Genomic DNA, 22,584 nt, shown 5'->3' on the forward strand with positions numbered 1-22,584 from the left:
CAAGTTTAGGGGACTCGATACTCACAGTTTCTTAGATCAAAGACCAAAGCTTCAACTCGACCAAAATTCAAGGATCAACGCTAATTTTCTCGCTTGGTTAATTTACAGTTGATATTTGTGCATTTGATTGATTCCTATTGATTTTTCACTAACTGATTAGTATCTTTTGTCACCAAAATAATTGTCCTACAGCTAGCTAGCTGTAGGGTCAAGTGAGCATTAAATAGGTGGCCACACCCAAAAATAGCTATGAGACAAGAGATGTTCATGCGTTTAGTTTCGATATTTGGGACCATCGTCGGCCTGGATTTTTATGTTTGAAAAGTAAAACTTGCAAATACAGCTTTCTTTATATAATTCAACATAACAATCCAATTTGTGATGATGTGCAACTTTGGTGACAGATATTTCTTTAAATTTTGAAATTTGAATCTATCCACTTCATATATCTTGAAATTTAAACTCATCTAACAGTGATAGATGAGTCGGTGAGCAAAAATATTTCCCTTTTCGACAATTCAATATTAAAAAATACTCTGATTTAATAAATGGTAGGTAATTTTAAACTTGGGTAGACGAGTATACTACTCTGACCAAGCAACTTAAATCGCATCTGCTAATAGATTGAAATCAAACTCAAATTTTTCGGCTTTGAATTGGAGTCAAACTCAATTTTTCGGCTATTTGTAAAAGGCCTAAATAATAGATTGACAAGACAATATCGTAAACTAATATAATTTACGAAGGAAAAAAAAAATTCGAATAAGTAAGCACATTGCCTTGTCAGCTCATGTAGACTTGCCATTTGACTTCGTAGTGAAGAAAACTGTCTCCCAAGAAATTAAATGTAGGAAGCATAGAGGGAGCTGAATACTGTTGGAAGTTAGATCATCAATCCGAGCAAATTTAATAATTTTATTTAGGGGGTTGGTTGGAATTGGTGAAGCCTTAAAGAGTTAACTGTTTACTACCATATCTAAATATGTTTCAACTTTTATGATTGCGTGCAAGGAATTAATTTTAGGACTTGTTTGGTTGCCTAGAAAATGTTTACTACCTTTTTTACGTGTGAGAATGTTGTTAAATTCGTTGTTTAGGAGGAAAACCACCCATTATGTGAACACCAATTGCCAATGCATACTGTTTTCAGCTCTACTGATACCTCTTTTGGTTTCCAATCAAACTACTCCCGATATTGCCAAATGAATTGTTATTACGAGTATATCATTTATCGCTCGGAGAAATGTTCCTTTGTTAGACAATCTAAAATGTTAGATTGGTAATCTGAACCGATAGAAGTTGATTGTAATTGAATGTGTCGTTTATCAGCTGCTAGTTTTTGGTGAGAGTTGATTAAGCAGATGGTGACAACATCGAACTACACTTTGACTTTAATATCATCACTGGTAAAAAAGCACTAGCTTCTGACGGTGAATCAGCTTATGAAATGATAAGACATGCTGATGCACAATCTTCACACATTAATGGAACGCATACAAAACACATTCAGTAGCTGGATTCTATCTGTCGTATCTATCCATTAACCATGAGAGTCGAACCAAGACGCCAAGGTGGTGGTGTATGTCAAGCCCATTACCCGACGTCATGTGTTTTAACTTGCTCAGATGACATAACGTGATTTAGTTGGAAAACAGTCACCTTGGCGTCCCAATTAGATGGTTCTTCTCCAATGATATGGTTCTTCTCCAAAATTATTATCAAAATACGGCACTTTAAGTTACCAGGAACCTCCTCCTGCTCTGAATCTCTCCTGCGCTTCAGCTGCCTTGTCCTCTTGCAATTGCCTTACAAGTTGAATAATTTTGGGATTGTAAAAACGGTCGCGAACATACTTCTTCTCCTCAGCTTGTATTTCCTTGATAGCGCTGGGATATGGGTTTGGAGGAGGCCTCTTCCCTTGAAGGCGTGCAATTTTCTTCAAGCGGGAATATGCCTTCTTCTTCTCTTTTCTCTCCATCCGGTATTCCATCTAGAAGACAACGTGAACCAACAGTCAGAAAACAACTTAGAAAACGCACACATTTAGGGACAGGAAATCCAAATACATACATCAGCTACTGCCATTGCTTCTTCCTCAGCAACACCTTGCTCTTTCAACTCAAGTACCCGCAAACCAAATATACGGGCTGGAGGAGGATCAAAAGAAGAAATCCTATTCAAACATGATGAATAAGTTAATAAGCCTTGCGTTTTCTGATAAGAAGTTAATAAGTCTTCGGATTCACGCAACATGTTCAATCCTGAATTACCAACCACATCTACTAGCCAAGGATAAACTCATGACAAGACCAAACAACAGTAACGAGACAACAACTCATATTATACCAAAAAACAAAGATAAACCATACTTGATGGCATCTTCATGTTTGGAATCTGGATGCTTCTGGAAAAACTTCTTTATGTAAACATCCTCTGGGAGAGTGATTTTCTGAATTGCATTTGCACGAGGAAACGTTACAGGCGGTGCCCTGAAAAATTCACAATACATGATGTTTTTAACAAACAAGTAAAACGAAAAGGCATTCCAAGAATTACAAAATGGTGAGAAAGAGAGGGGCAAACTTTTCCATGGCTTTGAGCCAAACAGGCTCGGCCTTGGCCAGGCCCTTCACCAGCTTTCTGGTTCTCGTAAGTAAATCTCCTTTTATGAACGACATAGTTGCCTCCCCTTAGGTTCTCCAACCAATGATTAATTTCTACCTAGAAACAAGAAAGCAGTAGATTAGCACAGCAGTGTACTAGCTGTTTGGTTGACTATAGTTTGTATTATCTGTTATTAACCACCAAGAGAAGAAGCTCAAAGTTTCATGGAGAGAATTTCCAACAAGATATACATTATAAATAAAAAAGCTTACTAGGATTATTAAATTATGCAAGGCAATCAAGTATTACAACAAATTAAAGATTTAAAATTTTACAAAACATAGAATCTGTAATCCAAAGAACAACGAAAGGAAGATTAACACCGGGAATTGATTTCAACACAGAACTGAATCATTAAAAGAAGAATTCATCTTTCGAACTTGGATGACTTACAAAAACTACATCACAAGGAGAATTTGACGAAAAACAAGTTCCATTGTCTACTAAAACCTTATTTAAACTGCCCTTGACATCAATTAAATTTTATTTTGGTACTAAAAGAAAAACTAGTTCACAGATAAACCAAAGATAAACTAAACACAAAAACCAGCAAAAGCCCATTCAATCCATCATTGCTCAAAACCCATCTAATTGATAACAAACTAATCAAAACCCACCAAATCCCATATCCAGAATCCTAACATCATCTAAAATTTCAAATCTTTCGGCAAAGTTGAGGGGAACAGGAACTACCCACTTTAGCAAATTGCTCTACCAAGCTACCAAATTGAAAGAAAACAATTCAAAGACTGGAACTCAAATCAAAATTGAAGCTTTATATTATATGGGTTTTATTAAGTTAGCAGAGATTGCTTCGCAGCACAAATCAAAGCAGAAAGGTTCATTTCGGAGAATTGGATATGCACTGATCGAAACCATATGAATAGAAAAAAAATACAAAAATTGAACTTATTCCGATAAAATAGCTAGAGACTGAAAACTCAGCAAGTGCAGTGGAGGATGAGTGGCGGTGTTACCTGGTAGAGGTGGCGTGAAGGCTGACAACGGGCAGAGAGAGATGGAGAAATGTCGAGGGAGAAGTGGGAGAAATGGTGATAGGAAAGTTTGGGTTACTCGAATTTGGGCTTTTGTATGGGGAAGAATTGAAGGGCGGGCTTTGTGTCTGTTTTTGGGTGCCCTCTGTTGCTACCCAATTTGTCTGCCTTCAAAACAAAACAAAAAAAACAACTTTTGATAGAACACGTGGATGTGGATGTGCCACTTAATACTACAGTTTAGTGGTATTCTCCGTCATCGATAAGTGATATGTTTTAGGTTCAATTCTCTCAAAAGTGAATTTGAACCACTTTCTTGCTAGCACATTATAAGGCTTAACCCACTTTCCCTCTCTGTTAGTGTAGATAATATCGTTTGTTCGAAGAAAAAAAAATTGCATTGCAGGGGATCTCAGTAAAAGTCGAACTAGGAAAAAGAGAGCACGACACATATGTTTAACAAGTCAAACAAAGGATCTTGTTTATGCCAAGGTATCTTCAAATAAAATGCCTCCAGTTAAATCAACAATAGAAAGGAAAAAAATGCCTTAATTAAATTCGTGTAAAGGGTGCTCTCAGAATCAACTAAAGATGCAGCCTAATCTGAATTACTTGAAAATCTTATAAGTGCACCACTCGACAGCATTAACTCCAACTACCAATTACCAAAGCTCGGCCATTGAAATCTACCGTATACTCTTAGAGCATCTTTAAAAAAAATGTTCAAATCAGTATTAACAATAAAAAAAACTAACAACAATGTTTTCTAACGAAAAGCCAAATCTAATGTGGCATGACATTTATCATAATGCCACTAAGTACTACGGTCTAGTGGTATTCATCTTCACTTGTAAGTGAGAGGTCTTAGGTTCGATTCTCGCCAAATGCGAATTTGAACCACTTTATTGTTAACTCATTGTAAGATTAAGCCCACTCTCCTCCTCTTCAATGTTAAATATAATTTGTTAAAGAAAAAAAAACATTTATTATAATAAAAATATAGTTTAATTTGACATATTAGGTGAAGAACAAAACTTTAAAAGATATCAAGGTGTTATATAAGCTGTTAAATTTAAATTTACGTTTGAAATTTGACATCTCCTTTGAAAATGCTCATAAGCTGTCACAATGTTTGGCATCGTTCGTTCTGATGTCCTTTGCTGAATCATAATTATGATATTCTATCATTCCCAGCCGAACGCTTTATTCAATCGTTGTCTGCTGAATAATATGGTGATATTCAATTGTCACATCCCGAACAGCTTTGTTGTGTTCCCTTTTTTATCATTTTATTCAAGACTATAATAGGAAGTATGAAATTCATCCATTGTGAATGAACTTCAAGAAAACTTAGGTGCCACAATAAAACTTAGGTGCCACAATAAACGAACAAACAAAACATATTTTAAGTATAAACACGGTCTAACAAGTTTTTTGACCTATTTACTTAAAATATAATATTTTTACCTCTCTTCTTTATCCCTCTCGAACAAAACGAATCATGAAACCCTAATGCCTAACGATCTAACCTCCCTTGTAAAAATAACGAAGAAATTAAGTAGAAACTTTTTTTGGAGAATCAATAACCTTCTCTATTGTTATTAACTCGGTTTAAGCATGATTTTGTTGATTAAACAATTTAAACCAATCATTAATTAAATCAACCTTTCGAGGGTCAGGGATCTGCTGTCCCGAATTTGATGTCTCTTTTTGTGTCTCGTTCTCAATTTTTTGACACTTGTCTATTAATTGAACACCAAACTTAGCACTGCTAATTTTTTATAAACTAATTGAAAATTTAAAAATTAAAGAAAATAAAAACCCACTCGATAGCTATCCACTGCAACTACAGAATCCCATCGCCAATGGCCACTACAACCACACAACCTATCGCCTCCGACCACTGCAACCACACCAGTGACACCACCCCATCCCCGCCGACGCTGCTCCTCACAGCGGAGAAGCTTTATTTCCTTTCATTTCTCTCCTTTCAAATTCCCATACTCTCGTCAATACGTGTGAAGTTTGAAGTTCGAAATTTGGGATATCTAATCGATCCATCTCGTCACAGCCGGCGAACAGTGTGTGAAGTTTGAAATTTGAGAATATCGTATCGATTGATTGGGGGAGGATGCTAAAGGGTTTGGGGGTGGTGGCTGCAGTGATAGATTGAGAATATCTAATCTAATCGATCCATCTCGTGGCCGAAATGCATGGTGGGGAGGTTGGGTTTCATCAGCTCTTGTGCCTTTAATTTTTCAGTTTTTTCTTTTTAATCAAATTCTATGTAAAGTAACTGTGTTAAATTTACAGTTAAGTAAAGGAACATGTGTCAATTAAAAGGGAAATATAGAGGAGACGCATTATCTCTCGTTATCAACTCGGTTCGAGAATGATTTTGTTGATTAGACAATTTAAATGTGGCTAACCAAGTCATTAATTAAATAAGCCTTCCAATGTAAAAACAAGGATTAACATAATAACAAAGTATAAATAAATTAAATAAAGTTTTCCACTAATGTAACAGGATAAATAACATATATGCACATTAGCACCTCAAATACTCCACTCTCGACATTAAAACACAACGAACGAAATAAACACAATCGCAGCATTTAGACAGAACAAGGCCCCGACGGGAAGACCCGAAAGGGATTACTATGTCAATCCCTGGTCTTGAATGGGATGGCTCTGATGACTATCTGATGGTAGAGTGCAGCAAGTGCAGCTCCGATGAATGGTCCGACCCAGAAGATCCACTGCAAACAAAACAAAATCATTGAAGATGTAAGACACGTATCCTCGCTCGCACATTTAGATCGATGCAACTTAATGATGTAAACAATTTAGTTTCACTCACATGATCATCCCATGCGTGGCCCTTGTTGTAGATGATGGCAGCCCCGAGACTCCTAGCAGGGTTGATGCCAGTTCCGGTGATGGGGATGGTTGCCAAATGCACCAAAAATACAGCAAACCCAATGGGGAGTGGAGCCAAGATCTGCATTTCCATTCGTATATAAGAACAAGTTTATAGACATAGCTGCAAAAGGGATACCAGTTGCTACTACATGGAAGAGTTTCGTGTGATGCTCGAGTATTGTAGATAAAGTGTTCCAACAAGCACTATGTACAACCTTGAAGAATTTCATCACGTTCTAAATCACAGAGAAGATTGACTAATCGGCATGGTAATTTTGGCACAAAGAAAAGTTTGTGATCATGTACCAGAGCCAAAAAACACTAACTTTCAACCAAAGACATTGCAATTAGCAATGACGATTGAGTGGCGGTTAGCTAACCGTCAATCACAATATACTCAAAACTCAATGAAATCTATGCCTTAGTAACCATGGCATTACAATGATACAAGTAGACATATGCATAAATACAACATTTACAGAAAATAGTTAAGAGCGCAGCGTGTAAACTAGTACTCAAGCAAAGGTGAGATATACTTACAGGGACATGAGAGTCTCTGGCATTTCTCTTGGCATCAGTGGCAGAGAAAACTGTGTACACAAGAACAAAAGTCCCAACAATCTCAAAGCCAAGGCCGTCACCCTTGGTATAGCCATGGTTCACCACATTAGCTCTACCGCCGAGCAACTCATACTGCTTCTTTTGGAACCCCTTCACCACCCCGGCACCAGCCATTGCGCCAAGGCTTTGCATGATGATGTAGAACACGGATTTGGTCAGGGAGAGCTTCCTTGCTAGGAAGAGACCAAATGTCACAGCTGGGTTTATGTGACCACCTGCCCAACATATCAAAGGTTAATATAATGTTACAACGAAATATGAAAATTGGTGAGGAAACATATGGTTTGAATTCATTTTTGGCTGTAATTATACACTGTCAACTTTTTACAGCAAAATAAAGATGCAGATTTTCATTTTTCCAGAAATTTGAATTTGTGAGGTAAAGTTATAAAAGACCAGTAAATCCAACAAGAAGATCAGGAACAAAGTTGATATCTTAAACCAATCCAAATTTTTTTACTCTACTATTCTTATTTTCAGCAGTAAAAATTGCTAACTATACAAGAATTTAAGAAAAATAACCCTTACAGTTAATCCCAATAATCTAAAGTTCTCACTTTTTTCTTCTCTTTTTGTTAAGTGGTTTATTTATTTTTCATCAATTTTCACACACCCAAGTAAAACAGTAAAGTCCTCCAAATTTCCCAGGCACACCAGTGTTCAGATTCCTCAAGTCTAATTCATTCCTAGCAGATGACCTCATTACTCAATTGACAAACATGAAAATACACAACAGGACATAGCTTAACTAAAAATATAGAAAATAAGGAAAGATGGGATTCTATTAAGAATAGTCCGATGAAAGAGCCGAAAAATGGCATTGCTCGTGATAATGATGATTTTGAAGAAGTAGTAGCTCACACAACAACTGTGTGGCTACCATAAACCTATTTTTGCCAAAACCTTAACATTCACCCCAGAATTTATCAAGAGGACTAATCATTCAAAAGACTGTACCCTTTGAAAACTATACTAAGCAGATAGAGCTTCAAATCACAACTCACGACAACGAGAATCAAGCAAGCAAAGAGAATTAAATCAAAACCAGAGATTCTCATCAACTTGCTTGTCCCTTACGAGCTCTGCAACTTCCTCAATACCATGAAAAGCCTCAAAATCCTACACATTACACACAAGAAAACAATCCAATCATAAAACCCAATCACCGCTCCGAAACCAATCACAATAAATTTGACGCGAAACTGAAGTTTGAAGCTTTACCATTTGATTAGCTGAGGAATCCAACATAATAGCAATCAAAGCATCCAAACAAGCTCCTTGCTCAATCACCCCGCGATTCGGTAATATATTCATCAAAACCTACAAAAACCCAATTACAGAAAACTGCATTCTCATCTCAGTAATCCAACCTCCATAGATTTTGGTTGAGCTATTTAGCTACATTGAGTACCTGAATGGCCTTGTGCTGATGAGCCAAAACCGCGCTGTCTGGATGAAGCAGGCAGCAACCCTCCAAAACCCCAAGCGCAAGCGAGACCCCGGAATCGGTTGAAGGGTTGGTGATCTTCAGCGGCTCGACGCCGAATATGTGATCCAAATTCTGCACGATCTCATCGTCCGAATCTGTCAGCGAGTGCCGAAACAGAGTGGGCACCACTGTAAAACAATAATTAAATCAATTTCAACAATCAGAAAATTAAGCAGAACTAGGAATTTTGTAATTTTCTGGTTACCTTGAAGCTCGGGGAGTGATTGCGTCTGAGAGAAGAGGCTGATGGAGGAACCGGACTCGGCGACCGACCGGAGGAACTTGAGGAGGCCGCAGACGCGGAGGAACGACAACTCGGCGGAAAGTCGCGGAGGCTGCTCCGGAGCGCGAGCGTATCTCGCTATAAACTCTCTGGTGGTCAACAAGTTGGCCGGATCGCCTACGGCGGTGGACGGCGGTCTCGTTCAGATTCCGACGAGGCCTTCGGTATTATTCCCTCGTCCCATAGCGGCTTCTTCTTGTACATCGCCCCAGTCTTTCACTCTCACTCTTTAGAATGTCAAATCTTTCTCCTCTGCCTTTTGCCCCGGAAATGTTCTGACAGACGACGACGTTTCGTTTAGCTTTGTAAGTAGGTTTAGCCATTGCATGCATATGAGATGCCCCACATCCTTGCTGCCTGCTGGTCACATGAGTACTATTTTTACTTAATTACTCACTTGGAACGAAACAAGTTTATATCTCAAAAGATGAGTAAAATTCACCAATCTAAGACACTCACACCTGTATGTCATAAGATTTGAAATGTGCAATCCAAATACATCGTAATTAAATTGCACATTTTAAATCATGTGACACACGAGTGTATTTAGAACCTTTTGTAAGATTAAAAACTGTTGTAGATTAGTGCATGTTATTTCTGTAAGCATGGTTGCTTAGGATGTATATCATAAGCAGTTTAAGATATTACCAAAAGGAAGATCTCATATTCAATTTTGTGCTACTAATCAAAGGGTTTCAAAAACAACAATACACACATCCTTACATTTTAGCGAATTCATAGAATAACAATCACATTTGGGAGTGAGTAATCATATTAAATCGCAAACTTTTAATATGTTTATCACATCCTAAGCATACAACAGACTGAAAGACAGAAATTTGCACACTATTTGTGAAAAAATATTTACAGATTAGTGTGTTACTTGACGTATAAATAGATTTCCATATGAACTTAAAGTTTAGTGTCGGCATAAAGAATACGGTTACTGTAAAAAGCCTAAAAAAACATGTTTTCTAAAACCATTTTAGAGCTCATGCATGTGTTTTTGGGTGAGTTTTTGGTGTTTTGTTAATTACGTTGAAATTTCATTGCTTTTCTTTTTCGTGTTTATACAACGAATTTTGTATTGAAATCAGTAACTTATATGTTCACAAGGTTACTAGTTGCTGTGTTCATAGGCTTCGCAACTGCACTTGAAGGCTGGGGATGGAGGCTGCTGCTGAAGCTGACCTACTTCAATTGGTGAAAAGGTGATTTTTTTAATCTCATGGTTCTCTTCCGATACCTTTGTTCTTTTATGTTAGGGCTTTTGATGAATCTGAAAAATTTTAATGGGGTCTTGGGTTTTTATTTTCATGTTGTTTTTATAAAGGCAATTGGATTCATGTAACGGTGAGGCATAAACAACATGGTTGGAATTGGAACCCACAAAGCTCAAAACACCATAGCTCTTTACAGTTTTATGAAAGTAATTTATGACGGCTCGTATATTTTCAGAGACACAAATGGGTTTTCACAAAAATGTCTCACCGAGGTGGGAAATGAGCAAAACTAGGCTGAAATTTCAAGGTTGGGTCACTTTTTAAAGATGTTCTGCTAAGTTGCTTTTAGAATTTTGGTATATTATATAGGAAAATTAGTCTTTGGCATAATCTGAATGTGGCATATCAAAGTGCATGGATTAAGTGATTACAACAATTATATGGAAAAATTTGAAGCATTTTTGTTTTGTTTGGGTTGGAGTTGCAGTTCGATAACTGTCATATTTGAATTATTTACACCCTTGATTTGAAGTTTAGCAAGGAAATTGATTAACAAAATTGATGGATCATGTTGGAAGAATAGCAAGTGGAGCTTGAAAATGGAGAGCAAAGCATTACACCAAATCACCACATTCGAGATATTCATCTGACCAAGCTGGATTGGCAATGCTGCATCAGTATTTAAGCCATTGAATAATGTAGTTAGCTCTTAGTATTACTCGGCATGCGCACCATATAGATTGTGTACTTTTTAGGACCAACAACACCACAGTGAAAGTATGAAATAGTTTCAGGCACCTACCGTCACCCTCCATCTTAATTCAACAAAATCAACGCAAAGACGATTGAGGAATGAAGAAGAAAAACTATATACCAACTTGAGCATCTCCAAAAGTGATGTCAAATACTAAACATTAAATTCAAATTTGATGGCTTATATGTCAATTTGACTTCTTCATTCATTTTAATTTCCGACCGATATGTTACTTTATTCACTGTTCTAAAAATTGGCAGTGTTTCAGCGATTTAGATCAAATTGTCCAACAAAATCACGTAAGAGTTAGGCGCCCACCTAAGTGCTCTCTTGGTAATGGGTTTTTTTTTTTATTTTTTTTTATTTTTTATTTTTATTTTTTACATACTGACTCTCACTTGTCTTCGGTCTGTCGCATCTCTCGCAGACAATGGAAGATCTAATGAGAAGAGGGAGAGTGGGTACATAAATTTAATTTACATCTTGAGAGAACAAATTTACATTTATTTTTCAATAAGTTGCAAACTGTCAGAATGCGTAATTCACATTATTTAGACCAGGCTAAAATACATGGAAAACACCTCAATTCTTGGGAGACAAATTCACATTTATTTTCTAAACAAGTTGCAAACAGTCAAAAGCCGTTTTGGAGAATAAGAGGAAAGATGAATGACTCCCACAACATAGATGATTCTTCTCCACTTTCATTTTTCATTTGTCTTAATCAAGTTTCAAAGTAAATTACAAGTTGAGAACAATAGAGACCTACAAACCAAAATATACACGATGTAAGTGGAAATGTACTGTCTTGACTTAGACCCCATGCAATACTTCAAGCAAGCTCTCAAGAGTTGCAGGTATTTCGAATAATTCCACTACGACTGGGGTCTTTACAAATTTAGTCTTAAGAGTTACTAGATTAGAAGACACACAATAATTGACCGACTTATATGTATTTGCACATATATTATGCTAAATTGTTGTTAGTGAAGAATCATCACTGTCATTTGACCAAGACACTACTTTTCATCTTTTAGCAACAGTTCCTTGCATTGTATTCACTTGAGACTGTTCGTTTATTGTGTGATTATTGTTAATGCGAGGGCCTCCGGACTCGCATGAGGAATTTTAGCTAACTTGGTTTTCGCATACAACCATATTACCGTGACGATAGTTATTTTGAAATTTACTGCACGAAATGTCAAGGCAAGCATTTCATTGAAGACGACCATTTTCTTACAAATTACTGATAGTGTAATTCAAGGTTGATAATCTCGAGTCTAGACATATGCCCAATGCTTTCAGGTACTGTTCCACTCAATTGATTGCCATAGAGAGATAATTCTTGCAATGATGAAAAGTTTGTGAGATTAGGAATTGATCCAGAAAGATGATTGGATGAGAGGTACAGAGTCTTTAATGCGTTCTGATCAGGGCATGCAGACATTAATATTTGAACCAACCAGGAAAGTTGTCCACTCAGAGTGTTGTTTATAAGGCCCAATTCTTGCAGATTACATAACCCGGAAAAAGATTGCGGAATCCCTCCTTTAATTGGGTTGTAAGAGAGGTCAAGAGAAACAAGGCTGGCATTGTATTTGGATAACCACACAAATATGGAAGAAGATGAAGAAAATGGGAGTTGGTTGTTCCTGAGAACAACATGAGCAAGAGATTTAGAAGAATTTATGTTAAAAAGAGTACTGGAATGAATTAGAGGAGATGGAAGACTACAAGAAGACAGAGACAAGTTTGTAAGTTTAGGGAGCTTATTAACTGCTTCCATCTAGTCTGGAACATTACTGAGATTGGTGTAACTCAGGTCCAAATATGTTAAAGCAGAAAGATGAGGCAGCCAAGAATTCAGATTTTCTACATTAGCAAAGTTATTGGATCTGAGATCAAGATATCCAAGGCTAGCATTGTATTTGGACAACCAAAGAAGTATGGAAGAAGTGAGTTGGTTGGAACTGAGGTCAACATGAGCAAGAGATCTAGAAGAATTTTTGTTAAAAGGAGTACTGGAATGAGTTAGAGGAAAAGGAAGACTGCAATCAGACAAAGACAAGTTTGTAAGTTTGGGGAGCTTATTAACTGCTTCCATCCAGTCACGAACATTACTGAGATTGCTTCCACTCAGGTCCAAATATGTTAAAGCAGAAAGATGAGGCATCCATGAATTCAGATCTTCTACATTAGCAAAGTGATTGAAGCTGAGATCAAGATGTTGCAAGTGGGTAAGGTTTCCAACTTGACTTGGAAATTGACCACCAAAAGAAGCATAAGAGAGATCGAGGTGCCTTAAGTTGGAAAGAGACCCAATGAAATCTGGAACTTGGCTTCCATTGAAGTTAATCTGTGAAAGGTCCAAATATTTCAAATGCTTCAACTTAATCAGTTTAGGACTCATCATCTTACCTTGCAAATAATAATAGGTATTCTGTGGGCGTCCTTTCTGTTGAAGTGCGTAAGCTTGATCCAAATAAGACCATCCAAGATGAAGTTGAGTAACATGGTTGGTTCGATTGCTGCAGTGGACGCCAAGCCATTGGCAACAATCTTGCTTGTGTTCTTCTCTTCCCCACGAGGAGAGGAGATCATAGTCATCCACCAGGCCTTGTTTGAAAGCAATGAGTGCTTCCCTTTCACTCTCTATGCACCTCGTCACCACCCGATGGCTAATTGCTCTGAAATCGGCAGAAACATTATAGAATCCAGAGGATAGGGAAGGGTTGAAACATTGTAGAAAAAGTAGCACCACAATGGAAGTATGAAAGAGTTTCTTCAAGCACATGATTCCGTCATTCTCCATCTTAATTTAACAAAATCAAGGCAAAGACGATTGAAGAATGAAGAAGAAGTGTACAATCAGAATTGATTTAGGAGCACAAGGAAAGCTACGAGTGTTTTATAAGGCTGGGTGAGTACGTAATAGTTCACAATACAATCCACACGCTGAGTTGTCTTGACTCAAATGGTCAAGTATGGAACACGTGTGAGTGGACCAGCTACTTTTCTGTAGGTAGGTGTAGTAATTAGAGGATGACTCGTCTCTCCAAAATAATGACAAAGCCTGCAACAATCAACACAATTACGCGTTGATTGTTTCGTTCTGTTTACGTTTTAGAAGTCTTTTGGTTTTTTGTGGAATTAGAAAACAACATATATGCGCGTAATTTAAGTTATTTGGACCAAGCTAAAAAATGCAGAAACCATCTCAACTCTTGAGAGAACAAATTTACATTTATTTTCCAAACAAGTTGCAAACCATCAGAATGCGTAATTCACATTATTTGGACCAGGCTAAAATACACGAAAAACGCCTCAACTCTTGAGAGACAAATTCACATTTATTTTCCAAACAAGTTGCAAACTGTCAAAAGTCGTTTTGGAGGATAAAAGGAAGGATGAATGACTCCCACAAAATAGATGATTCTTCTCCACTTTTGTTTGTCATTTATCTTAATCACACTTCAAAGTAAATTATAAGTTGAGAACAAAAATGGCCAACAAACCAAAATTTCCACGAAGCAAGTGGAAATCCATGCGATAGTTCAAGGTTATTGACTTAAATGGTCAAGTATGGAACATGTGTGAGTGGACCAACTACTTTTCTGTAGGTAGGTGTACTAATTAGAGGATGACTCGTCTCTCCAAAATAATGACAAAGCCTGCAACAATCAACACAATTACGCGTTGATTGTTTCGTTCTGTTTACGTTTTAGAAGTCTTTTGGTTTTTTGTGGAATTAGAAAACAACATATATGCGCGTAATTTAAGTTATTTGGACCAAGCTAAAAAATGCAGAAACCGTCTCAACTCTTGAGAAAACAAATTTACATTTATTTTCCAAACAAGTTGCAAACCATCAGAATGCGTAATTCACATTATTTGGACCAGGCTAAAATACACGGAAAACACCTCAACTCTTGAGAGACAAATTCACATTTATTTTCCAAACAAGTTGCAAACTGTCAAAAGTCGTTTTGGAGGATAAAAGGAAGGATGAATGACTCCCACAAAATAGATGATTATTCTCCACTTTTGTTTGTCATTTATCTTAATCACCCTTCAAAGTAAATTACAAATTGAGAACAAAAGGGGCCAACAAACCAAAATTTCCACGAAGCAAGTGGAAATCCATGCGATAGTTCAAGGTTATTGACTTAAATGGTCAAGTATGGAACATGTGTGAGTGGACCAGCTACTTTTTTGTAGGTAGGTGTAGTAATTAGAGGATGACTCGTCACTCCAAAACAATGACAAAGCCTGCAACAATCAACACAATTATGCGTTGGTTGTTTCGTTCTATTTACGTTTTAGAAGTATTTTTGTTTTTGTGGAATTAGAAAACAACATATATGCGCGTAATTCACGTTATTTGGACCAAGCTAAAAACGCAGAAACCGTCTTAACTTTTGAGAGAACAAATTTACATTTATTTTCCAAACAAGTTTGCAAATAGTTAGAATGCGTAATTCACATTATTTGGACCAGACTAAAATATACGGAAAACGCCTCAACTCTTGAGAGACAAATTCACATTTATTTTCCAAACAAGTTGCAAACCGTCAAAAGTCATTTTGGAGGATATGAGGAAGGATGAATGACTCCCACAAAATAGATGATTCTTTTCCACTTTCGTTTGTTATTTGTCTTAATCACACTCCAAAGTAAATTACAAGTTGAGAATAACAGGGACCAACAAATCAAAATTTCTACAATGCAAGTGGAAATGCACGCTCCATGCGATACTTCAAGGTTATTGATAGCAAGTTCTCAAGAGTTTTCGTATTTCGAATAATTCCACCGCCACTGGGGTCTTTACAAATTTAGTCTTGGAGTTATTAGATTTGAAGACACACAATAATTGACCAACTTAAATGCATATGCACATATATTATGCCAAATTGTTGTTAGTGAAGAATCATCACTGTCATTTGTTCGAGACAATACTTTTGGAATATTATTAAGGAAAACGGCTTCAAAACTTTGAATTTTAATAATAATAAAAAAAAAAAAAAAAAAAAAACCTATCTACGCCCGTGCAATTGCACAGCGTTTTTTCCCAGATTTTGTTTGGTTTGTTGTGCTGGTGTTTTTTCCAGCTTATGTATTTGCTTCAATGGAGTCTTTTATCCATTTCAAATGTATGCCGCAACTTTTAAAAAATAAAAATATTTATGTGGAGTGATTGATGGCAGGAGAAAGGGGGTTCATAAAAAAAATAAAAATAAAAAAACTTGCTGGAGAAGGGTTTTTTTTTTTTTGGAAGAAAATAAAAGCATTCTTACTTTCTTAGAGAGAACTTGTGGAGTTCATTAACATAACATAAGGAACTCCAAAAAAAAACTTTGAGTTGTGAACCATATGAATTTTCAATTACCTCCGGTTCTAATTGGTTCTTTGTATGATTAGAGAATATAAATAATTGAAAGTGTTCAATATAAAACACTGGACCAAGAAAGAGACACTATTTATGAAACTAGACTAAAAAAGAGACACTATTTATGAAACTGTATCAATTACTATACACTATTTATGAAATTGGACAAAAAACTAGACACTATTTATGAAACATGACCAAGAACTAGGCATTATATATGAAAGTGAACCAAGAACTATATACTATTTATAAAACTGGATAAAAAAATGAGAAACTATTTATAAAATTGGGTCAAGAATGAGACACTATTTATGAAAATGTACCAATTAGTATACACTATTTATGAAACAGGACCTAATAACTAAACACTATTTACAAAAGTGAACCAAGAACTAGGCACTATTTATAAATCTTGACAATAAATAGTGTAGTACCGTTTAGTTTTATAAATAGTATAGTGTTCAATTTCATAAATAGTATAGTACTGTTAAGTTTCATAAACAGTATAGTATTGTTTCATAAATAGTGTCTGTGATGGACGCAGGCATCTAGGCGAGTCAGGTTTTTATTTTTTTATTTTTTATTTTAATATTAAAATTATGTCATTTTCATTAAAATTTAAGTTTTTTTGTCCTCTTTATTAAAAGTTAAGGGTTTTTCATTACAGTTTAAGTTTTTTCATTAAATAAAGTTATAGCATGATTTTTTATTAAAATAAACTTAACCTAAGTTCTTTTGATGAAAACTCTCATATTATTATTTTCTGCATCGAAAGATTGCATGGATCTATTATCTTTTCCTATACATGTGAGTGCCCGTATGCTCAATTTTGGAGGAATCAATTCCGTACCTGATTGTAGTATGTAGGCATCCATGTCAATAGAATAAAGGTTCCCCAATTGTGGCAAAAGTGGCAGACTATAAGAGCCCAAACAGGTGTTTTTGATAATATTAGCTTCCAAGGAATGACCTTAACAGGCTCCTTAGATGTGTTTCCAGTTCCACCCATGATAAGTCCTTTTTCCTCTGCGCTAAGCTCTGGATCTTCTTTTGGTGTGCTATATGCCTAACGATACAACAATAAAGATGGTCTGGAGTTAACTTTAATGGATCAACATCAAAATGCAGCTCAAATCAGTTCATTCGTATATTTCATACATGTCATGTCTAATTCCGATTATATTTTCATGGTATAAGGAGAAGATCACCAGTTAAGTACGACGAATGGGCATGAGAAACAGTTAGTGTAAATCATTTCATATTTCAAAAGACAAGTGACCTTAATAACAATAATTCTGTACACTTACACTTTTAAAAATGAAGATTCAGTACCACAGTTCATTCACACAATCCCGAAAATGAAAGGAAAAAAGTTGTCGCCCCGAGAAATCAAAGCAAGTCTATCCAACAAATTTTCGTCAAATACCATTGTGAGTCAAAGAATACATTAAACACTACAATTGCATATCACATCAAACTTTCCTTTCTAAATGAAAGCATTACTGGATATTGCACAGCTCAAACAAGAACATATTAACGGTCCGGAGATAGGATAATATTTATTTTTCTTTTGAAATAGTCTATCTTAAATCAAGAGTAGACAAGGTAATTCAAGTATTTGAAATGTTGAAGGAAGCAAGAACATACTTTATTCAGCCATAATGCCAACCAGATACTACCAAGAGAGCCAAATGAGTAAAACACAGACGGCCATTTGAACTTCTCGATTAGAATCGGAGAAACGGCCAACCCAGTGACAGAACCAAGGTACATGCCAGTATATACTAGTGAAAGTGCTCTGCTTCTCTCAGACACTGGAATCCACTTAGAGAGTATATTATTCATAGCAGGCATAGCGACACCCTGTGAAACAAACAAGGAATATCTGTTCAGCAATGATAACCCTCACTTGAATTACCAAGAGAAAAATCCTATTTCAGAAAGGAAGCTGAGATACAATTAAATATCAAATGAGAAAAAATTTAAATAATTATACATAAAACCTGAAAGAAAACTTCTGCGTGCTAAACTACAAAAGTGAAATGGGACAATTGGTGTCCAAATTAACTTGTCATACAAATAAAAGTCCCTCATTCTTTTACAAGTTTTAAGGGGTAATCATTTTAGGTTATTTATTTTACTCCTGTTTTGTTTCTTAAGCTGAATGATTTGTTCAAAGCCAATTTCTAAAGGAAAAGTAAGTGTCAAGTGTCAACTAATACAATGCAGAATCGGGGTAAAATAGGATTAGAGATCCAAAGCAAAGCACTAGAAAGACGAACCTCACCAATCCCCATGAAAGCACGCATGATAAGCAAAAAAGGGAGGCTGATTTTTGCTGCAATAGGTGTCAAAATTGTCGCTACTGACCACCAGATCACTCCAAAACCCAATACACGCTTTCCACCAATTTTATCTGCCAAAATGCCTCCAAGAATCTATATACAAGAGCAATCATAAAATTAATACGATCATGCAGGAGAACTGAGAGTAGAAATTGTAGCTTCTAAGCACATCTGTATGGGAAAAAGAGATAGCATATATCATATATGTATCTTGAACAACAAATATATGCTGTTCTTAATAAAACAGTATCCTCTAGACCATAAAAGGACACAACCATGATTAGATGCCCACTAATGTGCTTAGGAGATTAAGAATGAAGGTGTGCTTAGGAGATTAAAGTTAGTTTATTTTTGAGTAATGCGCATACATTAGTATACTTAGTCAAACCTGAGTAAGCAGGTAACCCCAGAAAAAGGAGGACTGAATCAAGCCAACTGTTGCACTATTCCAGTTGAATTCCTGTGACATGGGAAGTATTGCAATGCTCATGTTTACCTACAATATAAAAATTTTACACTGTTAGCTGATTGAGAAGTATCACATTAAAAATCCAATACATTAAAAACATATTTTTGAGTTGTGCAATGCTTATGTTTAACGATGATGTAACATCAAGGTTACTATGATATAGGAAATACTTTTATCTTGAAGAGAATTGCCTTGGTAGCTTGAGACATCTTGTAACTAATTATACAAGAGTATCTGTTGTCAGGAAAGAGGCTATATATGTATGTATATATAAGTGTGTCTATATATCTTGAACCTTACAAACAACATATATGCACAATGATGCAAAACAGAAAAATACTCACACGATCCATGTTGCACAATAGGAATGCTGTAAAACAAAGGAGTACAATCACCCAGCGCTTGGGAATCTCCCACCAAGAAGGTACTTTACGAACATTTCTGGCTGCCAAAACAGCTTCACCTGACCCCTCTATTGATGTGAGTGAGTCCACCTCTGATTCTGTAATGTCATTCTCCTCCGACTTGTAATAAGCACAGGTCCTGTTAACCTTAGCATGTTCATACTTATGATATTTCCCGTAATCAAGCTTATCCAGCTTTCTTGATTGGATACAACTTCTAAAAGAGTGATTCGAAGAAAGATAGCTTTTACATCTTCCTCTAAGTATTTGTTTAGTAATGGTGCTCTGAGACCTTATACCAGATTGCAAGGACATTAGATAAGGGTTATTGCCTTCATCACGCACCCTACCTGTTGCCTTCAGAACGTTTGTATCTGAAGAATCAATTGCACGCTGATAAGGGCTGTATGAATATCCAGATATAGAACCACTAGCCCTGGGAGTACATAAAGTTGGGTAAACTGTTTTCCCCTGATAATACAGACGCTCTCCCTTCTGATGCACAATGGCGTGGTTTGTTTGACGTACCTTTCCTGCCAATATCAAAGAGTCATAAAGTAACAATGTAACCGCCTCTGAAACATCAAAATTTCAACAGTATCAGCAATCCTAAATTGTCTCATTATCTATTTGTAGTCTCCTGGTATATAATTTGTCCAAATTTTGTTGAGCCAAATTAAGCAAGTCCTTAATGAACTTAGCAAGACAAAATTATTCCCAAATTTGCTCAGTGGTTGAGTGAAAAAGGTAGTTTCTTGCTTAGTGCTTACGTGCACATATTCATACATACATGCACACATAAATGTACATATCCATGTCTGTGTGAAAACAAGAAACCCATCTAAATTTATTGGCGGAAAAATTTACATGCACCGAAAACCGCAAATTGTATTGAATTGTTGAATTCAATAGTAGAATTCAATTAAAGAATAATACTTGCGTTCCCTCATGGGGAATGCATTTCCCACCTTTTGCATATAATTATCATAATCAGAACCATTCAAATTCTTTATCTTCATTTGAAGATCATCCCTATAAAAAATTTATTCAAATCGGAGATTGTTTAGTTATCGATATATTTGGATGACTAGATGTTCTTCGATTCGAATGATTGTTTATAGGGATGATCCTCAAATAAAGCTTAAGAAGTTAAACGGTTTTGATTATAAAATTCATATGGTGAATATAGGTTATTCGAAAGAAGTGGGTTATGTGCATTCCCCCATTGGGGGAACACAAGTATTATCCTCAATTAAATTACTACATTCCCATCAAAATTCATCACAAAAATCAATAATTTGCTACTGAAAATCTATCAACATATCCAAATTATCCACATAGAATGTAAGGCGGAAGAAGCAACATGCAACTAGATTAAGTAGTTCACCTCACAAAATTGGAAAATTCAAAAAATAAAACAATCAAATTCAACCGCATGCATGCAATAATTCCACTGCAAACAAGCAAGAATTCACAAAATGCAACCAAAAATAAAAATACTGAAAAAAAAAATATATAGAACAAGTTAGAAAAGCCAAGCTACTATACCTGAACCGATAAAAGAACCGAAATTCCGGTTCGATATCAAACCTCCGATCGCCATTGAATTTATCTCCAACAAAAAAGAAGCTATAATCTCAGTGGATCGAACAAAATTCTTACTCCATTTCAGAACCCAGAGAGTCGAACAACCAGAAAGCTTAGAGGCAGTGACTGTGAGGGACGAATCGATGCGACGCCGTTTTGGAGCTCTCTCTGTGTGCCTCGTTGCTTTTCCGTCGTTTTCACTCTCTCCCAACGCTCGAGAGGATAACCAGAGGCTTTTTTCTCATACAAACATTTTATGCAAGATTTTTTCTGATTTTTATTTTTATTTTTTATTATTTAAACAAGCGGGAAAATTGGGTGGGCGTTGTACTCGAAGGAAGATCGGTCGACAGGCTGACACGTGTCGCATCATTCTCGTGAAGGGAAGAGGACAAAGTTATCCAAATACCCCTCCATGCAAGTTGGATATCCGGTGGATTTAGATGGGTGAAAGGATAATTAGAGGGAACGAGTATGGGTATTTTTGAGAATGGCGTTAAAAAATCTGGGTCCTTAAGAACAACGGAGCAATGGCTACTCACGATTATGCATAATTTATACTTTCGTTATTTATTTGTTGTGTTTATTTTTGTTTAAATTTTCTGGCCTAGTAATTTAGCCGACGTGGAATATTCGTATACGTACCCTAAGGAATACGTTGAAAGTGGGGATGGTAAACGTCAGTTTTATTAGGCCTAATGTCAAAGAGATCAAATTTTGTATATCAAATGTGTGGACGCTAATGATTTGATTACTATTTTAGTGTTAATTTTCTTTTGGTCCAACAATAGTTTTGTCAACACATTTTCATTACTGTGGTAAATAGCCTCTTGCTACTTAAGTGTTAATTAACGTGTTTATTTTTTATTGGTAACAGATCGTTTGGTTTACGAACTTAATTTAAAAATTGGGTAAAGTACAAAAAACTACCTCAACTATTGATGTCACGACATTTTCATACCTCATCTTTTGAAATTGACAATGTCACACTTCATCTTTAGAATTTGGTCCAATGTTATACCTTCCGTTACTTGGCCATTTACTTTTCAGTTAAATGCTGATGTGGCCGTTTACTTTTCAGTTAAATGCTGACGTGACTTGATTCGGAGTCCACTTTCTATTAAAAATCATTAAAATATTATTAAAAACTAAAAAAAATTATTTAATATTATTTAAATATTAAAATAATAATAAAAAGTAAAATTAAAAAATTAAAAAAAAAAAAAAAACCATCGGTTCGTCCCTCCCTCCCCCTCCCCCCTCTCTTCTCCCCATCTTCATTTTCTTCCCCCCACCTACAAACCCAAAAAAAAAAAGAAAATTTTGAAAACCCAACAACCCCCCCTGCGGAAGAACAAGAAGGAGAAGGAGGAGGAGGAGGAAGAAGAAGAAGAAGAAGAAGAGGGGGAAAAAAAAAATCCCCCCCCCCCCCGGGGCGGTCA

The 22,584-nt window shown here is 36.1% G+C and overlaps 4 protein-coding genes across 8 annotated transcripts; all 4 read right to left on the reverse strand.

Annotated features, from left to right (window-relative positions):
• Positions 1-1,365: 1,365 nt before the first annotated feature.
• Positions 1,366-3,796, reverse strand: LOC103957408. The gene is made up of 5 exons (XM_009369563.3): positions 3,642-3,796; positions 2,584-2,721; positions 2,370-2,489; positions 2,071-2,173; positions 1,366-1,990 (listed from the first exon to the last, which is right to left on the reverse strand). The coding sequence occupies exons 2-5, from the start codon at positions 2,676-2,678 to the stop codon at positions 1,739-1,741; spliced, it is 570 nt and encodes a 189-aa protein (XP_009367838.1). The 5' UTR covers positions 2,679-2,721; positions 3,642-3,796; the 3' UTR covers positions 1,366-1,738.
• A 2,334-nt stretch (positions 3,797-6,130) lies between these two features.
• On the reverse strand, positions 6,131-8,729 carry LOC103940146 (probable aquaporin PIP1-2). 3 transcript variants are annotated; one of them, XM_048566115.1, is made up of 6 exons: positions 8,614-8,729; positions 8,424-8,546; positions 8,248-8,321; positions 7,122-7,417; positions 6,520-6,660; positions 6,131-6,418 (listed from the first exon to the last, which is right to left on the reverse strand). In XM_048566115.1, exons 3-6 carry the CDS (start codon positions 8,258-8,260, stop codon positions 6,323-6,325), a joined length of 546 nt encoding a protein of 181 aa, XP_048422072.1. In that variant the 5' UTR covers positions 8,261-8,321; positions 8,424-8,546; positions 8,614-8,729; the 3' UTR covers positions 6,131-6,322. The 3 variants fall into 3 exon arrangements, with proteins under 3 accessions (XP_048422072.1, XP_048422073.1, XP_048422074.1); XM_048566116.1 differs by lacking the exon at positions 8,614-8,729 and having other exon boundaries at positions 8,160-8,321; XM_048566117.1 differs by lacking the exons at positions 8,248-8,321; positions 8,614-8,729 and having other exon boundaries at positions 8,424-8,541.
• On the reverse strand, positions 8,352-9,178 carry LOC125469051. The gene is made up of 4 exons (XM_048565945.1): positions 9,134-9,178; positions 8,897-9,026; positions 8,614-8,819; positions 8,352-8,522 (listed from the first exon to the last, which is right to left on the reverse strand). Exons 1-4 carry the CDS (start codon positions 9,176-9,178, stop codon positions 8,352-8,354), a joined length of 552 nt encoding a protein of 183 aa, XP_048421902.1.
• A 96-nt stretch (positions 9,179-9,274) lies between these two features.
• Positions 9,275-21,543, reverse strand: LOC103957406 (ascorbate transporter, chloroplastic-like). 3 transcript variants are annotated; one of them, XM_048566104.1, is made up of 7 exons: positions 21,104-21,543; positions 19,496-20,088; positions 19,071-19,178; positions 18,620-18,775; positions 17,985-18,200; positions 17,188-17,403; positions 9,275-9,331 (listed from the first exon to the last, which is right to left on the reverse strand). In XM_048566104.1, the coding sequence occupies exons 1-7, from the start codon at positions 21,156-21,158 to the stop codon at positions 9,290-9,292; spliced, it is 1,386 nt and encodes a 461-aa protein (XP_048422061.1). In that variant the 5' UTR covers positions 21,159-21,543; the 3' UTR covers positions 9,275-9,289. The 3 variants fall into 3 exon arrangements, with proteins under 3 accessions (XP_048422061.1, XP_048422062.1, XP_048422063.1); XM_048566105.1 differs by lacking the exon at positions 9,275-9,331 and adding an exon at positions 10,825-10,866 and having other exon boundaries at positions 21,104-21,542; XM_048566106.1 differs by lacking the exon at positions 9,275-9,331 and adding an exon at positions 12,151-13,638 and having other exon boundaries at positions 21,104-21,542.
• Positions 21,544-22,584: the final 1,041 nt, after the last annotated feature.

This window comes from the organism of the source record quoted next, unplaced genomic scaffold (assembly GCF_019419815.1).
Source record: "Pyrus x bretschneideri cultivar Hongxiangsu unplaced genomic scaffold, Pyrus_bretschneideri_v1 Contig40, whole genome shotgun sequence".
Classification (NCBI taxonomy): Eukaryota; Viridiplantae; Streptophyta; class Magnoliopsida; order Rosales; family Rosaceae; genus Pyrus; species Pyrus x bretschneideri.

What these genes read in the sequence shown, in the direction of transcription:
- LOC125469051 (XM_048565945.1), bottom strand. Translation starts at nt 9,178, where the DNA reads ATGTACAAGAAGAAGCCGCTATGGGACGAGGGAATAATACCGAAG. An exon ending in ACGAGGGAATAATACCGAAG is followed by an intron (nt 9,027 to 9,133) that starts GCCTCGTCGGAA and finishes GCTCCGGAGCAG; the next exon opens with CCTCCGCGACTTTCCGCCGA. An exon ending in ATCAGCACAAGGCCATTCAG is followed by an intron (nt 8,523 to 8,613) that starts GTACTCAATGTA and finishes GGGTTTTTGTAG; the next exon opens with GTTTTGATGAATATATTACC.
- LOC103957408 (XM_009369563.3), bottom strand. Translation starts at nt 2,678, where the DNA reads ATGTCGTTCATAAAAGGAGATTTACTTACGAGAACCAGAAAGCTGGTG. An exon ending in TGGCTCAAAGCCATGGAAAA is followed by an intron (nt 2,490 to 2,583) that starts GTTTGCCCCTCT and finishes TGAATTTTTCAG; the next exon opens with GGCACCGCCTGTAACGTTTC. An exon ending in AAACATGAAGATGCCATCAA is followed by an intron (nt 2,174 to 2,369) that starts GTATGGTTTATC and finishes ATGTTTGAATAG; the next exon opens with GATTTCTTCTTTTGATCCTC.
- LOC103940146 (XM_048566115.1), bottom strand. An exon ending in CCAGAGACTCTCATGTCCCT is followed by an intron (nt 6,661 to 7,121) that starts GTAAGTATATCT and finishes ATGGAAATGCAG; the next exon opens with ATCTTGGCTCCACTCCCCAT. An exon ending in GCCACGCATGGGATGATCAT is followed by an intron (nt 6,419 to 6,519) that starts GTGAGTGAAACT and finishes TTTTGTTTGCAG; the next exon opens with TGGATCTTCTGGGTCGGACC.
- LOC103957406 (XM_048566104.1), bottom strand. Translation starts at nt 21,158, where the DNA reads ATGGCGATCGGAGGTTTGATATCGAACCGGAATTTCGGTTCTTTTATC. An exon ending in TATTGTGCAACATGGATCGT is followed by an intron (nt 19,179 to 19,495) that starts GTGAGTATTTTT and finishes TTTATATTGTAG; the next exon opens with GTAAACATGAGCATTGCAAT. An exon ending in TGGCATTATGGCTGAATAAA is followed by an intron (nt 17,404 to 17,984) that starts GTATGTTCTTGC and finishes TTGTATCGTTAG; the next exon opens with GCATATAGCACACCAAAAGA.